At 37.1% G+C, this 17,510-nt stretch overlaps 1 protein-coding gene and 1 non-coding gene across 2 annotated transcripts; one reads left to right on the forward strand and one right to left on the reverse strand.

The window, feature by feature from the left end:
- Positions 1 to 15,618: 15,618 nt before the first annotated feature.
- Positions 15,619 to 17,228, reverse strand: LOC145160454 (putative mitochondrial saccharopine dehydrogenase-like oxidoreductase At5g39410). Its single transcript, XM_079079648.1, has 2 exons — positions 16,553 to 17,228; positions 15,619 to 16,466 (listed from the first exon to the last, which is right to left on the reverse strand). Exons 1-2 carry the CDS (start codon positions 17,195 to 17,197, stop codon positions 15,774 to 15,776), a joined length of 1,338 nt encoding a protein of 445 aa, XP_078935774.1. The 5' UTR covers positions 17,198 to 17,228; the 3' UTR covers positions 15,619 to 15,773.
- A 9-nt stretch (positions 17,229 to 17,237) lies between these two features.
- Positions 17,238 to 17,309, forward strand: TRNAQ-UUG (transfer RNA glutamine (anticodon UUG)). The gene has a single exon. It is a non-coding gene; the product is annotated as a tRNA-Gln (tRNA).
- Positions 17,310 to 17,510: the final 201 nt, after the last annotated feature.

Raw genomic sequence — 17,510 nt, forward strand, 5'->3', positions numbered from 1 at the left:
GATAAATTACTTTTTAGCCTTAGTGATCTAAACGAAAGTTGTAGTATACAGTAAACCGAGAATATGCATAAAAAGAACGTCCAAAACTGACTTCGTATGAGGAAGTTATGATTTTTCTAGGATTTAGCATAGCAGTGCATAGCCTGGAATTTGAATTTTAGATTGATCGATTTTTAGCCGACACAACCTAAATGAGAATTGAAGATCTCATTAATAGAAGTTCAACGATAAAAAGACAATCGAAAACGGAGTTTGTATGTAGAAGTTATGAATTTTACACGGTCGTTAAACAGTGTAATCTTCTCACACTGTTAAATTTAAAATCGGTCGAGAATTAGCCGATGGAGTCAAAAAGGAGAGTTTTAGATCTTGTCAATACCTACGCGTTCATATAAAAAACGTCGAAAACGGAGCTCGTATGCGAAAGTTACGGAGTTTAGAATTCGGGAGTGTGCTGTTGCGAAAAGGGCGGCGTGGCTGAATCTGGGCCATTGCTTTCTCCCCACGCCTTGACACCAGATGGTGACATGTGGCAACTACTCGACGAGTTGGACCCATTTCTAGCCTATAAATACCATGCGTGAGTGCCTCCGATTCTCATACCAACACCCCTTCATTTCTCTCTCTAACTTCTCTCTAAGCCTCCCAAAGCCCTGGTAACCTCAAAGTACTAGATGAAAGCCCCGGAGCACCCGAAGGCTCTGAGAAAAAGTGCTTTTCGGCTCGGAAGTTTTGCGCCCGCAGAGCCTGGTTCCTAGCTAAACCTCCCGGTAAGTGAGTTATGCTTACCATACTTCAAGTATAGCTTATGTTTAAGTTCAATATCATTATTATGAACTTATAAACAATAAATATATTATAAAATATAATATAAAAATTGTTATTATAATATCTTTTAACTACTCGCGGTACGGGGAATCTGGTTTGAAGGGCCGCATAGGGTTTTTGGATTTCAGAAGTGCTATAATGCCAAAATGGTCCTGCCCTCCGGTGTTTCATGTTTGGCCCCTGTCTGTACATAGTTGTTTAAAAGTATTGTTTAACACTTATAAAATAATATCACTCGTAAATAGTCGCAATAAATATTAGACTAAAATCTAGCGGTAATGATACTAGGTTTCTTCGAAGGAAATCATATTGTTAGAAGCGAAGCGCTGCCCGAGTTTGGAATCATCACTTTAACAAGTGAGTGCATAATTACTTTCATCTTACATATAGATATGAAGTATTTAATATAAATTACGTGTTATGTGTGCATATTATTTGTGTTCCTGGTATTTATGCTGGATGAACGATTTATACATGTTTTAAATGATTTAAACTGTATATGTATTTTATATCTACGAATATTTTGGGTAGAACATGGGTAGATAAATGATGAGGGATGAAAGATGATATAGATGAATATTGGCAGCTGCACCACAACCTGTAGATGTTTTTGAACTACGATCCTAGCAGTTGTGCCTAAAGGATAATATCGGCAGCTGCGCCTAATAGAGAACATCATAATTCTGGAAGTTGCGCCTAAATGATAATATCAGCAGCTGCGCCTAATACAGAACATCATAATCGTGGCAGCTGCACCTAAATGATAATATTGGTAGTTGTGCCTAATAGATAACATTGGCAGCTGTGCCATAGACAATGATGGACTTCGTGCCTATTCCTTAGGAGAATCCTTAGGAATGAAAAAGTGAATGATAAATGATTCTTAGGGTAGATCCTTAAGAAATAAAAAAGATAATGGGGATGGGTAATTGGGTTAATTGTTTGATGATGAAACATAATAACTTAATTATTGTGGGTTGAAAACCCTATGTACTCACCAGGTTTCTCAACCTGAACCACTAAGTTATTTGTATCACAGGTGTCGATACAAAGCTACATTACACTGAGAGATTAAAGGAGATGTAAATCACTAGTGTAAATGAATGTAAGGTATGTTTATGCTTATGTTTTTGTATTGACGATGACGTCCCAAAGTTTTCATAAAAATAAAATACATTTTTCGGAAATGATTTGATAATATATTTATCATGTTTTTCTGGGAACAAATTCCATAATATTATTCTTTAAAAAGGATCTCTGATTTTCAAATAAAGCATAAACAAATCGGTCTTTTCTGGCCGTGAAATTGGGGATGTCACACCCGACTGGCCACAAGCATAACATGTCGAGCCTTCCGCCCGACAGGATCCACTGTGCGGCTTACCGCACTTGGCGCATCGGCCACGGCCCTATTGGCCCCTGCTGGGAGGATCAGAGGTCTTAGGATTCTTGGCCTGACCTACTGCTGCCTGAACCTGCTCTGGCTTCCGCTTCGTGCGGAGCTCCAACTCAATTTCCCGTTCCCGGGCCTTCTCCACCATCTCATTCAAGGTCTTACACCTCGAAAAGCTCATAAACTCCCGAATGTCATCCCTCAGCATGGAATGATACCTCGTCTTCTTCATCTCCTCATCCGCAGCGTACTGCGGAATCAAATGTGCCCTCTCTGGAAACTTGGCGGTGATTTCCGCCACAGTCTAGGTAGTCTGCTGTAAATCCTGGAACTCTCTCACTAAACGTTGCACCTCGATGGATGGTGCAAACTCCTAATCAAACCTCATAACAAACTCCTCCCAAGTCATCTCAGCCACACCTGTTGATCCCACATCGCGGGTAACCTACTCCCACCAGTCTCGTGCTCGATCCCTCAACATACAAGATGTGAACCCCACCTTTGATTCCTTGGGGAAAAAGCTCGTGCGCTGGGCATTCTCCATGTCTGCCACACATCGTCGACTAGTGATGGGATCCTTGACCCCGAAGAACTCAGGCACTCCACACGCCTTAAACTCTCTGAACAAGGGAGCTCGGACCCCAATCTGACCTGCAACAATCTCGGCTCGGAAAGACCTGAGCCGCTCCTCCATGATCTCCATGATGCCCTCCTTGACGGTACCAAAAATCACCGGGGTAGCATCAAGGATGCCACAAGTAACCTCAGTTGCGATAAGATCAAGCAGCCTCGAATCAATGGGCTCTGCACCGGAGCCTGAACTTGAACCTCGCGTGATCATCACCATCCTCAACTGAAAATATCACAATTAACAAAGATAAGGAATTCGAGAGACATTCCTCCTCACCGGACTCCTAAGAACTATCAGGTCTGTCATTGATTCGGGTACAGGTCCTGTGCTTTCAGTAGTACGAGCCCAATACTACCTTCCACACCTACCTGTACCTTCCCCAAGGCCATACCTGATACCCCTAAATCATCCAATGACAAATCATGACTCATAAATACAAAACTAACTCAGGTCCTAGACTACTCTAGGATTCTCAATCCTCAGCAAACCAGAAACTGAGATTAATCATAACAGGTTGCCTTATGCATGCAAGTTATACACAAAAAGAATCACATAGACTGTCAAATAAAGCTTCTACCCTAAACCACAACCAAACAAGGAACAAGAATAAGGTAGATTCCCTCATTCTATGATAATGCAATCCTAAGCATGTACAACTTTGAAAGCATATACTTAGCAAATAATTCATGTAACTTTAACTTCCATATATACTATAGCATGGCTAAAACATTGGGAACACTTACTTGAGCTCGCCCGATTACACGCATTGCATTCTCCCCTTTTTATTACAAAATCTTTTTCAGGAAATTAAATTTAGGTTTCTTTTTGAAAAGCAATTTGTTACCATTTCCTCATTTGGATTTCTGACACACCCAAAAGTGTGCCCGAATCCCTCAAACCAAGGCTCTGATACCAACTTGTAAAAGCCTAAATTTTTACATAAAATTTTTAACTTTTAATTTCATCAATACCAACCACAATGTGTCCAAAAATCCCATTACATATCCATATTATTTTAAAATTCAGAGTACGAAAACTAAATGTGAAAACACTGGCGAATGCACGCCACGCCATCAAGCCGAGCCCTTGCCCTTATCAATAGAGGTACCTGAAACATGCAATAAAATTGTAAGCACAAGATTAGTGATTTTCCCAACACACACGAATCATATAATCACATAATACCATGCACACATATACACATATAAGTTTGCCATGGACTCCCTCCATGGTCTTTATTGGAATGTCATGGGCTACCCCCATGGTCTTATATCCCTGCGCCATGGGCTCCTCCCAGGGTCTTGCCAAATGCCATGGGATCCTCCCATGGTCTACACATAAGTCCACATATAATTCAAATAGTAAGCAACTACATATCCCAATACAAATCATCTCATAACCATTAATGGGCCGACCTTGGTGCCTTCGACCCATGAGTGTGGTCAGAAGACTCACCTCAGTATGCTGAACACAAAAGCTGCTCTTCTAACAGTCCGAAACCACACACTGAACAATGATACAGTTAACCCTAAATTAGTATTATAGCTCAACCTAATCAAAGAGTCTAAACACTTAAGCCTAAGCCCTTTCATAATGACCCAAAAGTCTTCCTTTTGCTAATGGGCCCAAAATTCAAGATAAAATCATTAATGGGCCACATGGCCCAATAAGGCCCAACGAAAGCAACTATGGCCCAAAACACAATATCAGTCCAAAACTCTAAATGGGACCACACCCAAAGTTGAATAAAGCCCAATAAACTTACAAATCCAAAAAGAGGCCCAAACCCATCTGCGTGCGTACGCCCTGCGTACCACTCATATACGCTCAGCGTACAACCTCATACACAGTACGCGCTGCGTACATGATACTACACATGGCGTACAAGCCATACATGCACAATCGACCATTAAGTACTTAATACTTGGGATTTCAATATCAAACTTTAGATCTGGGTCCATTAAGATGTCCTAAGGCATAAAGTTGGCAACTTTATGCCCTTTCATGTCATGAGTGACCCCTATACTTCATGCTTCTCATTAAGACCTCATTTAAGACCTTTAACTTATGCATGGGATCTAAACAACCTCCAAGATGGAACCTTTATGCTTCAAACATGCTCAAAGAGATTGGATCTAGCAATCCTAATCCCTGGAGTTGCTAAACTCACAAGAAAAGGTCCAAAAGCCAAAAAGGGACTCCATAACAAAACCCTAGCTCAAACAATCAAAAGGAATGACAACGTCATGACTTTATACCTCCAGAAGTTCTTCAAGCTGAACTAGATGCAAGATCCTAAAGCTCAATGACACCTAAAGCTTGATCACCACCTTCTCATTCGTGAATACACTCTAAAATGGCCACCAACATACTTCTAAGCTCAAGAATCACACTCACAAGGAAATATGAGGTTAAGGGACGAAATGAGGCTATGGAGGCTGATTAGGGTTTGGTCCAAAAGCTATAAGGACGTTTATATAGATCTCAAGCCCGAAAATTAAGGTTTGGTGTTCAGTCACGTACGCCCTGCGTAACCATTGGTACGCCCAGCGTACGTGCCGAACCTTCGTGATCCACCCAACCTTCGTACGCTAAGCGTACTCCTCAAGTACACCCAACATACCAAAGGACCAACTTTTTCAATGATTTTCAAGTTAGGGGTAAGAAGTGTAAATACCTAAATCCCGACCGTTACAACATCTGCTTTTCCTTGAAGGTCGTCGGTGATCCTCAACATAGCTGGAGCGGGTACTACCACCACTCCTCCTGCCAAACTCGGACAACTGGCCTTCTTGTGGTCCCTCTTATTGCGATGGAAGCAAATCAGATCAGATACCTGAATGGTGGGGAAATCCTTGAAAAGTGACCGGTCTTGCCGCACTTGTAGCAGTCAGACCCACTTACCCTGAAAACTCCATCATGCGCCTTACCACACTTGCCACAGCAGCCCCGACCCTGCAGGCCCCTTGAACGCGAATCAAAAACATTGGGCTTATTACTCGAGCCCTCTGATACATGCGCCTGAACCGACTTCCTCTTCCTCATTGTCTCCAGATCAATCTCCCACTCGCGAGCCCGAGCTATTATGTCCTCCAATGTCCTACAGCTGGACATGCTCATAAACTCCCGAATCTCATCCTTCAACATATCATGATACCTGGCCTTCTTCATCTCCCGTCCGCCACATACTGCGGAACCAGCAAAGCCCTCTCACGTAACATGGCGGGGATCTCAGCCACCGACTCAGTAGTCTAGCGAAGGTCATGGAACACCCTCGCTAGCTGTCGAACCTCAATCACCGGTGCAAACTCAGCCTTGAATCTCGTCACAAAATCATCCAAAGTTATCGCCTCAACGGTCACACCTCTTAAGGCATGGCCTACCTCCTCCCACCAATCACGAGCTATGTCCTTCAAAAGACAGGATGCAAGTCTGACCTTCACCTCCTCGGGACATGAGCTAGTCCGGAAACCGTTCGCGATGTTCGCCAGCCATCGCCTGCTAACAATGGGGTCCTTCTTCCAGAATAACTCAAGATCCCCACACGCATGAAACTCTCAAAAATTCAAAGAGCGTGCATCCACCATAACCACCATCTCAGAATGAAATGCGCCCAGACGCTCATCCAACATCTCCATAATACCCTGCTTGATCGTACCAAAGATCATAGGATAATGCTCCATAACACCACATGTAATATCAGAAGAAATAAACTCTCGCATCTGATCATCCAAAAGTCCGGCTCCTGAACCTGAACTCGATCCCTCGCTAGGACCTGAACCTCCTCGAGTGACCAACATACTGAAAATAAACAATACAATTATCAGAAAACACTCGAAGAATTTCCACACTTAGCGAGTTCCTTAGTATCCTCGTGATTCCCCTTGACTCGAGTACAGATCCTGTGCTTTCAGTAGTACGGGCCCAGTACTACCTTCCACACCTATCCATACTTTCCACAAGAGTCATATCGATTTCCCTAAGTGACTCCCTTACTACCAAACTAACATGCTTCTTAGGTTCTCCTAGGATTCCCTACCACCACTCTCCGCCATCAACTACAGGTACAACCCCCACTTACACCCGCTAACTATCTTACAAATATAATTACATGCAACAGAAACTATATAGTTCTTTGACTACAAGGTCTCACACTACAACGGTTGGACTCAAACAAGAGCTAGAAATAGAGTTAAACCTAACCTTTTAAAATTATCTAATTTCTGTAACATGTAATCTAGTATATTCGCTTGATAGTTAACTGATATTAACAGTGGTTCCTAAAATCGCAAAGTAAGCAACATTCGAGCATCGAGTTCTAACTAGAGCACTGCCTAACAGGCCATCCTATCATATCATATGCAATCCATAGTAGCATGCAGTTCTAGAGGCTCATACAGTAGACATATAAAGGCATCTATCCTAACATACAATTATGAGTAGTTTCTTAGCCCTAATCTAGCGTGTTATTCACATATTCACATAATGAATCAAATAAACATGTATGGGTATTTTGGGAATACTTAGTTGAGCTCGATCGATTGCACGCATCACACCCTATTTTTATAAAAATCTTTTTCTTTTTACGAATTCCTTAGTTTAAGTTCAGACACACCCAAGAGTGTGCTCGAATCCCTCAAACCAAGGCTCTGGTACCAACTTATAACATCCCAAAAATACTAAGTAAAAAAATTTTGTTTTTAAATCAACCAAGCCATTAACCATACATTTCAAAAACCATCAAAGTATGTCACTATAGAAAATAGTTATCAGAGTAAAATCCCAAAATCATAAAATGTTTAACACCGGTGGCTGCGATGAGATCATGATGGACCCTTCCCTTTTGATCCGGAAGTACATGAGTCCCTTCCGACTCTGTGGGTCCCTTCCGACTTTGTAAGTCCCTTCTGAATCCCTCGATATCCTTTAACCGGTACATGTCGATTTCACCTCCTACATCTAAGCATACATTCATATTAGCAAGAGTCACAAAGACAACAATCATATATATGCATGTCAGTAAGTGTCACAAAGACAACTATCATCCTATAACATAATCCAATGGATCGGTATTGGTGCCTTCGACCCCCAAGTGCAGTGAAGAGACTCACCTCAACTGACGATATCCAAATCACACACGCATTGCTGCTACAAAGGCTCTTCACATTGAACACATCCAAACCAACCCTAATTAGTATTTAGGGTAATAACCCATAATTAAAGGTCCAAGTCATATTCTCTGTTACTAAGGGTAAAAGACCATTTTACCCTTCCCATAATGGACCCAACTAAATATGGCCCAAGGCCCAAAAATGGCCCAAATAGACTTCTGGGAGTATGCCATGCGTACTCCTGCATTACACCCTGCATGCTCGGTGTCCATAGAAAAGGCATACAGGGCCATTCCGTTACGCCATACGTACACAGAGGTTACACCCTGTGTAACCCTATTTTGTCCAAAATCATTTTAAGCTCTTAATACTTAAAGTCCAAACGTCCAATTCACATATCTAAATCTTGGGAAGGTCTTAACTGATAAAGTTGACAACTTAAGCTTTTGCATGGATTAATAAAGCCCAAAACCTAACCCTAGGCTCATAACTTCACATAATGACCAACAATTCATGCATGGATGGAATGTAACCATCAAGATCCAATTTTTATGACATAAGAACATCAGAAAACACGGAGAAATGCTAATCCTAAGCTCTAGAGTAGCTCATACTCACAAGAAACAAAGCCATGGGATAAAAAACACATAAGGGTTCATCAACCAACAAGATCTAGAAAATGAACCATCAATGTGAGAGCTTTTTACCTTTTGAAGAAGCTAGATGAACACCAAAATCTAGATCTACAAGCAATGGACTCCTAAGAGCTCCTCCATTGATCACCTTCTTCACAAAACACACAAGATATCACTCTAAAAGCTCAAGAACCCCACACGGTGGCTAGGGTTTCGAAATGGTGCTTTGCTACAGTGGGAGATGGTGATGAGGGAGGCCTCAAGGACTTAAGTGATGGGTTTTGAGCACTACAACATTCCTATTGTGTACATGCAACCCTAATGCTTTGGCTCTATGTTTTTCTCAAGTTATACATGCAAATCAAAACATCCAAAGTATGAACCCTAACTAGCATGCAGTTTTCGAAATATGTAATATAAAACAAAGTTAGAAGAATACCTTTTACTTGTGGCTTGTAGATCTTGACCTTCAAGAGCTTAGTGCCCCAATTGTTGCACCTCTAGTGAGTCACAAACACCAAGTAGCAAGTTGGAAGAATACGAGAGAGAGGAGAGGCTCTAAAATCGGCTAGGGTATTCTCTAGGAAGCAAATGGCCGATTTCAGGGATCCAGGGGGTTCCTTATATAGCTGAACTACTAGGGTTTCAGGTAAAACCCTAATGTGATTGCTTAAGCCTTAAACAGCCCACAAGATCCTTCCAGAAGGCCCCTGTGGACGAAATCTATGTGGGCTACACAAAAGATTTCGTCCATCCCTTCCTTAGGGATTCTCAGCCCAACTTTTAATTATTAGATAATTGCAATATCAGTCCCCTTTAATTTAATCAGTCTCTTTTGATCACCAAATTAATTCCAAATTAATTTCTGATCAATACTAATTAAATAATATGAATTCTCAATTAATATATTATTCTTATAATATATTAATAAATCACAATTAACCTCTTTCTCAATAATTCATCCTATCAAATTGCTATGGTTAAGGCAACCCAAAAGGACCATGCTACTATCGGTTCAAGTACATACCAATTATAGTTATGGGCTTAGACACCTAATCTAACATTAAGGTCCTATAAATAGGGTCCAAACCCTAAAAATTAGGGTTTGGGATTTGCATGAGTACGCCTTGCGTACCTCTTATGTACGCCCTGAGTACTCAAAGAAGTCCTGCCACCTTTTAATGAGTTACACCAAGTGTACCCATGGAGTACGCCCCACGTAAGGACCAGAAATGCAAACCCTAAAAATATGAGTGATGTGAAAGTTTAAAGAAGCATGGTAAAAATCTTATGTCGGCTTTGATGGGCTTACAAATGTTTCACGTGTTTTCCGGTGCAAGTGTCGTATGCTTTTTGGAAATGTTCGTGTTAAAATAGAAGAGTATTAAAATATGGGACCCGAAAGATTAAGTCAAACAAAAACCATGCTTTGATGTCATCTTTTCTCTGTAATCTTTTATATTCTTCAAAGTTATGAAATGTATGTGGGTATATTTAATATCAACTTTCTATTTCTATATGCATGTGAGTGTACTGAATATGAAATGAGCATCCTACTTTCATATCTTTCGATATCCTTAAAAGTTAAAACTATAATGTTGTGATAAGACAAAATTGGAAGTACAATGCTATACTGGGTTTACTTTTCAAAATATAATCGCATAATTGGTTTATTTTTGAAACTATGATGATATAATAAGCTTATATTCTGAATTTTTTCTTACCAGGTGTATGTTGGCTCTGGTTGTTGTTTGTTCCCATGGGCTTGTGCACTGATAAAGTTATTTTTGTTATTTAGGAAGTCCAAAGGTTCATACAAGTTAACAAAACTTTTATTTTTGTATAGTGTTTTTAAGAATGTAAATGAGTTGGGAGCTAGAATAACATAATCTACTATGGCTTTTGTTGGCTGGAAATAGACTGAAAAGGAGTTGTGGGCAATCCATATTGGAATAGAAAGCCTTGAGTATGATGTATTTGTCTTTATTTAGTGTTTACTCGCTAATACCTGGGTTAAGAGACCCATTATGATGGTTGTTTCTATAAATCAAAATTAAGACAAACACAAACTTGAAGCAAAAAACAGCAACCTCCGCTCCACGCAGAGCATGAGTATATCCATAGTTCTTATTAAAATAGTCTTAAAAATTAATAGACTATCTTTGACTTCTTTCAATAAAATATACTCTTTTAAAAAAAAGTTAGAATTTCATATGCTCTTTTTGTTTTTTATATAATTATGTCTAAAAATGTAGCAATTAATTTTAGAGAAGTTTTATAAACATTCATGAGTTTGATTATTGGTGTAGTCTTTGTTAGGTTGAAAGTTGAAGAGTTATTATTTCAGATGTATATGGTGTATGGAAAATGACATATTTTATAATAATAATAATAATAAAAATAATCTCTCTTCCTAATTAAAACTTCTATAAGGTGCCACATGTCACCCTTTTAATCCACCTTCTTGCCATGTGTCACTCCTCCAACATTTTACTCCCTAATTTTCCCGTCCAGTACCTTATTGCTTCAATCGACCATCATGTCCTATAAATCAGATTTCCAGTTTTCATTATTTCAAATCCATTTGATTTTTGAACCTAATTCACAACACGATCTGTTTCCATATTTAGTGGTTACCAATGGATTATGTGAGCGAAATTTTTGTGATGATCACCATATCTCACGAAATCATGAAGGTAATCTCAGTATTTATAGGATTTGAATTCCATAACCACCATAGTAGATATCAATTAGGTTTTTTCGAATTCAAATAACACGAAAAAGATGTATGATTTGTGAAAAGTTATTAATATTTTATGGGTATTTGCACGTTTTACTCTTCTTTCTTGTGATTTCATCACCAGGTAATTCTTTCCATTTGTGTTTTTCTCCATTTATCCCTCTTAAACCCTAATCCTCTTCATCATCTCGATTAATTGTGTTGCTTCATCTTATTCATTTTATATCTCTTAAATTGTAACCCTCTTAAAACCTTATATCTAATCACTATCACGATCGTCTTTTAACCTCACCCCTTGCTATTTGTTGTAATAGTGTCAATTTTTATCATAGATAATGTGGTTGTCGGTGACGAAACCATCAATTTCAAGGAAATATTTTATCAGAGCAATGATTATGATGATTGATATTGTGTATCCCATCAGGTATATGATGCTTTCACTTTTCATACGTGTAAGTTCTTGAATTCATAGATTTAGAAGTTATGTGAAACAGTTGTACAATGTCTTTACTCGGTTCTTTTTAGGTAATACAGTGCATATACAAATGATGCAAAATGTTCCTAAGTTTCTTGACTTTAGTACCCATCGGGTGTTTGACAAAATGTCACAAAGAAACCTACATTTCCTTTGTTTCTATCATTAAATAAAGTAGAGTCAAAATTTTGATTTTTTTGGGGTTTAGCTGCTTTTGTTGAGTTTTTAGTAATTATTTTCAACAATATTTTGCTGAATTGAAAAACTCCATTAGTTTCATATTAAATGATTTTTTTTGTGAGAACTCATCATGTGACACTTTTTTGATCTGTACAGGTTGTTCGAGATATAGATTATCATCACAATATCTTATCATCTCACCAGAAGGTTAATATAGAAGAAGTGATTGTTGGACGATAATTCATCATTAAATGTTCTTCTTGCTTTGTCAACTTCCAAAAATTGTTTCATTTGTTTTCATAGTTTTGTTGAATTATCTGATTGATATGAAATGCAGAGCTGTTATACCAACGCGTTTTTATATAGTTGGTTAAAAGGGGTGGAATATTGGTGCCCTCTAAATTAGTAACAACATGTTTTTGTCTTTGCAGGAGGGTTTTAAGACTATGTCTGTAGTTTTTGGCATCATATTAGATTGTTGGCTACTGGACTAGGTTTGTTAGAATTTATCGAGGTTAGAATTTTGATAAAGTTTTATTCTTTTTTGTATAATAGTTAAATACAAAAAATAATAATGTACTCTCACTGGTTAGTATATTATAGCATCGCACTTTCATTTATTCTTATTACGACAATGTTCTTCAAAAATATATCACCTATTAATAAATAAAAGTAGGATTCTATAAGAAACGATTAAATGTGACTACAAGTTATTTCTTGCATTTAGCCTTTCATTTTATTTAACATGGTTTACCTAATTTTGATAAAATCCAGGTTCAGACGATACATATGTCTTGGGTTTTGCTACATTCACAACTTCTCCGCAAGAAGCTACTATATATGTAGGTGTTTTTTTATCGTTTCATTAAATCGTCGTTTCTTGCTTATAGATACCAATTCAACTTCTCCAAGGTCAAATCTACTTTTTTTCAATCAGAGTTTAAATTAAAAATGTCACAAACGCTACATGAACATCATGCATTAGATATGTTGACATGCTTTTAACATAGTTACAAATTTCTTTTAATTAAAAATATGAAGAATGTATATCAATCTTGGAGTAAAAAGTTGGTCTTTGACCTCAAAAGTCAAAATGTTACTTCTATTTTTCGTATGGAAGACTAGATCTTCACTTTTTGGTTATGTAGGATAAAGATCTATTACTTTTACAGAAATTCACTATGGATTTAGAGTAAAATGGTCAGTAACTCTCATTCAGACATTTCTATTAAACAAGAAGTTTGATAGTTCGATTTTCACATTGTTGGATAAAGTTATGTGGGTTCACATATACAAACTGATCTGCTTTCCACCTTTAGTTGATGTGTATGCTAAATATGAAGTAAAACCAACAACTTCCATGACTAAATTTAAATTGTTATACTTTATAAATGCAAGAATAGGAGATTTGTTATGATTGATAAATATAACAGAGTTTTGTTATGAGTTGATTAGAGGTTTGAAGTTAATCCTTATAGAACATGACTGATAATGTGAATATTAATCCATTTGTTTGTGACAATAGAACTGGTATGGTGAAGATTGTATATTATTTTTTCTCCGTTTATATTTTGATATATTTTTTTTATCTTTTACTATATTCCGTTCAAATCTATTTGGTTTGTTATCAAAATCCACAGGTTGGGTTTCTTGGTGATAATGCCCCAAGGGTCGTTATTCTGAGTATCGTAGACAATGACTTCTGGTGTTATCGTAGGAATTGGCCAAAATCATGCTTATATAGAATAAAATAATACCAAAGGGTTTCAATTTATTCTTAATTTAAATTATGCACTTATATATCATTAAAGGTTTACTAAAGAGGTTGGTTGTGAGCTTATTAATACATTTTGATTTGTGTTCATTAGGGAGAACACATTGTAGTGACTTTACTTTAAAAATATATACCCAATTATGGTATAACACCTTGAATTTTTCTATATTTGGTCATTATATGTAGAATTTTTTTTACCCAATTTTAGCTAATTAATACTTTTGGATGGTTGGATTATGTTTACAGAGTATGCAATATAATGACATGGATATAGAATGAGATAGGGAACAGGAAAAAGAAAAAGATAGACATATAAGGAAAGTTGAATGTTATAATTCACAAAGTAAGAAATAACAATGTACTTTTATTGATTTGTTTATCAAGGCATACTACTTTTATGTATATTGGTGTTACATATGGATATTTTGTTAGTGTTTATGAGATTGGTTTTTTGTAAGAATATTATAAGAAAAACAAAAAAAAAATAGGGTAAGGTAATTAATAAGTTCGTTTCCTTTTTCCTTCCTTAAATAATTAAAACTGAAGTTATAGATACTTAAATACATATACGCACCATGTTTGTTTTTTGGCAGCTTATTTCATCATTAAGATTTATGTTTCAATCAAAATTTACCTTTTTATGTTGGTTATGATTTTGAAATTGTGAAATATTTGTTTATTTTTAAATTCTTTTTGCCAAATTGGTACATAATTAGTTCCCCATACCCTATGGGAATTATAAGGAGGGTCATCTTGTATAAGGAGCTAGAGGTGTGCAAACAAAATAACTTTTTTAAACAGTAAAAAAACCCAAATCGACGGTTTGGTATAAGTTTTAAAAAAATTGCAAACTGGTTTTTACCTGGTTTTTTCTATTATAACATAATCGAATTGGTTTTAACCGAAAATAACTGTTTTTTTAACTCAATTTCACTTAAAAAAAGATCCATTTTTCTACTTTCTAGAAATTATCATTTATAGCATCCTACTTTGTAAATGACATATTTTTGAGGATTTCGAGCATTGAGTGGAAAAAAAAATTCTATTGTAACATTCGATTTTCTGAAAATTGTCATTTATAGCACTCTTTGTTATAAAATGTTTTTTTTTACAATTTCGAATATGGATTGTACAATAAATAAAAAACATATCCTTGCGTTCTATTTTGTGGAAACTTTTATTTATATATCGAAAAAAATAATAAAATTATGTGGCGTACGTGTGCTTTTGTGTAACAAGTTGTTTATAAGAATGTATGTTTTTTTTAACATGTTGCGCTTACCTAACATGCACTTATACTAAACTATTTCAATCGTCATCTTATTTTGTATCATCTTACGTTTCATTGTTTTTCTCTTAATATCATTCTACTATTATATTATATGATAAGTCTAAACAGAAGATAAAATTAAATAATTTATATCTGGATAATAGAAAAAACATTAATTTGTTTACAACATCGATTAATCAAAGTTCATCGACTACAAATGTTACTAACCTAACTTCTAAATATTTGAATAGTCATATACGATTTAGATTTATGAAATGCATTTTTTATTATAGATTATGATTTAAAAACATCTATGCTTTTAAATTAATAAAAAATTTAGATTTAAATTAGTTAATTTGAGACTAGTTTATCGGAAGAAATAAATGGATATTAAACAAAATAAACCCTAGCAAAAAACGTTTCTTGTAAGTTAGATTTTTTTTTTTTTTTTTGGATTCCATCCAAAGTAATCGGTTACAAACGTAATGATTTTTAGTTAAACTTTTTTACTTTTTTATTTTTTACTATAATGTTTATAAAAATAATGAACTAATTTAACAAAATATTATAAAACAACAGTGTAAAATAATCGTATTTTTTATTATATAATGAAACTTCATACAAAATGACTTTGGGGTGTTTTAATTTTTTTTTATAGGTGCTACGGATACATAGATGGCCTTGGTACCTCATTTTATTGCATCTAAAAGTAAAACTAATAAGAAGAGCATCCAATTCATGTATAGAATTGAGTCTTTGAAATCATATCAAAGGAAACACCATTCTCCTGTAGTCGATCTTGAAGATTAGTGGGGCCAAAAACGATTCCAGGAGTTAAGATGCCGCCTTTCGGAAGATCTCCCCGTCGTTCCAAAATAATCAACGCACACTGAACCAGAATGATCGAAGTTGTGAGATACCCAACGTCAGGCCCCGTCACCCTCGTAATAATTTCTGTATCAGGCGTTGCGTTTCTCTGAGAAGCAAGATTCGCATCACTGAATCCATGGCCGACGAACCACATTTTAAAACTAGCACTCTCCAATTCCTCTTTGGTTGGACCCTTCTTCCTAAAAACTCCAAGACTGAAAACTGAAGCGAATGTCAACAGAAACCACCTACCCAGAGAGGATCCGCACAACCGCATAAGCGACAACCCAATTGCGATCCATGGTAGGAGACCCAGAAGCTTCTTACTGCCAATCTTTACTCCGAAATGAGCAGGTTTTACTATGGACCAAAATGCGATTCTTTTATCTGCCACTTTAGGATCCTCATTCACTCCATGAAGACCAGTGGGATTTTCTGTAAGGATCGAGAGTGTTCTCCGAACAACAGTGGCATCGGCGGATGCGAGATTCAGGGCCCAAAGTCCGAGCTGTTTCTGGTATTCTATGATCGATCCTTTTGTAGGAGCAGAACCAGGAATCTGAGATTAAAAAAAAAGAAAAAAAAATTGTAAGAGCAGAGTATAAATAAATACACAAAACGATGACTACTGTATCATTATCATACCGAAGGTCGAGCTCTTCTGCGTCCTGATCGTCGCAACTTGATGAGGTTATCAGCATTAGCGAACCCCAAAACTGCAGATTCATACGTGGCAAAATTTGCAACTATCCTTTTAAGTTGTAGATAGGCCTGAACCCGATTAGGAGCTGCCGGCGAAACCCATTGCCTGGAATTGAACATGAACCCGAATTCAGCTGCAATAGAAACAAACGCACATGCTGAAATCACCAAGCTGCTGGTCTCCACCGCCTTCTCATGGTAAACGGCCTCTATCCTCTCCATGAACTCCGGCTCACCACAAATATCTAAATAATCACATCCGGCTTCAACACAGGCATCGACGACCGGGTCACCGTGAAGTCGAAAAGGGCCAACGCAGTTAAGGACAAGCTTAGCTTGGGAAGCCATGCGGCGGAGAGAGGATGTGTCAGAGGTGTCAGCAACGAGGAGGGGGAGGGTGGGGGGAGATTTGGAAGCCCATTTTAGTGTTTCGGAGAGTTTTGAAAGGTTCCGACCGGCTAAGGCAAGTGATTTGAGCGGCGAATTCGGTGAAAGAAACTTGAGAGCTTCTCTAACTACGTGTTTGCCTGTGAAACCAGATGCTCCGAAGATGACGATATCATAGGTGGTCATTTGAATTTCTGCCATTGTGTATGTAGATATTAAGATCGAAAACGTTAATATATAAGGTTCTATGGTGTAGTGGTTAGCACTCTGGACTTTGAATCCAGCGACCTGGGTTCAACTACCGGTAGGACCTCTTTTTCTTGTTTTTCTTTTCTTTTCTTTTCTTTTCTTTTTCTTGTTTTTCTTTTCTTTTCTTGTTTTTCTTTTCTTTTCTTTTCTTTTATTTATTTATTATTATTAAGGAACCTTTTTGTTGACTATTATACCATATGTGATTTCCCTTTATGTGGATGTAGGTATTGAAATGAGTATTACTATGAGAGCGCATTAAGTA

This window comes from Lactuca virosa, chromosome 2 (assembly GCF_052849685.1).
Source record: "Lactuca virosa cultivar CGN04683 chromosome 2, Lactuca_virosa_CGN04683_v6, whole genome shotgun sequence".
Taxonomy (NCBI): Eukaryota; Viridiplantae; Streptophyta; class Magnoliopsida; order Asterales; family Asteraceae; genus Lactuca; species Lactuca virosa.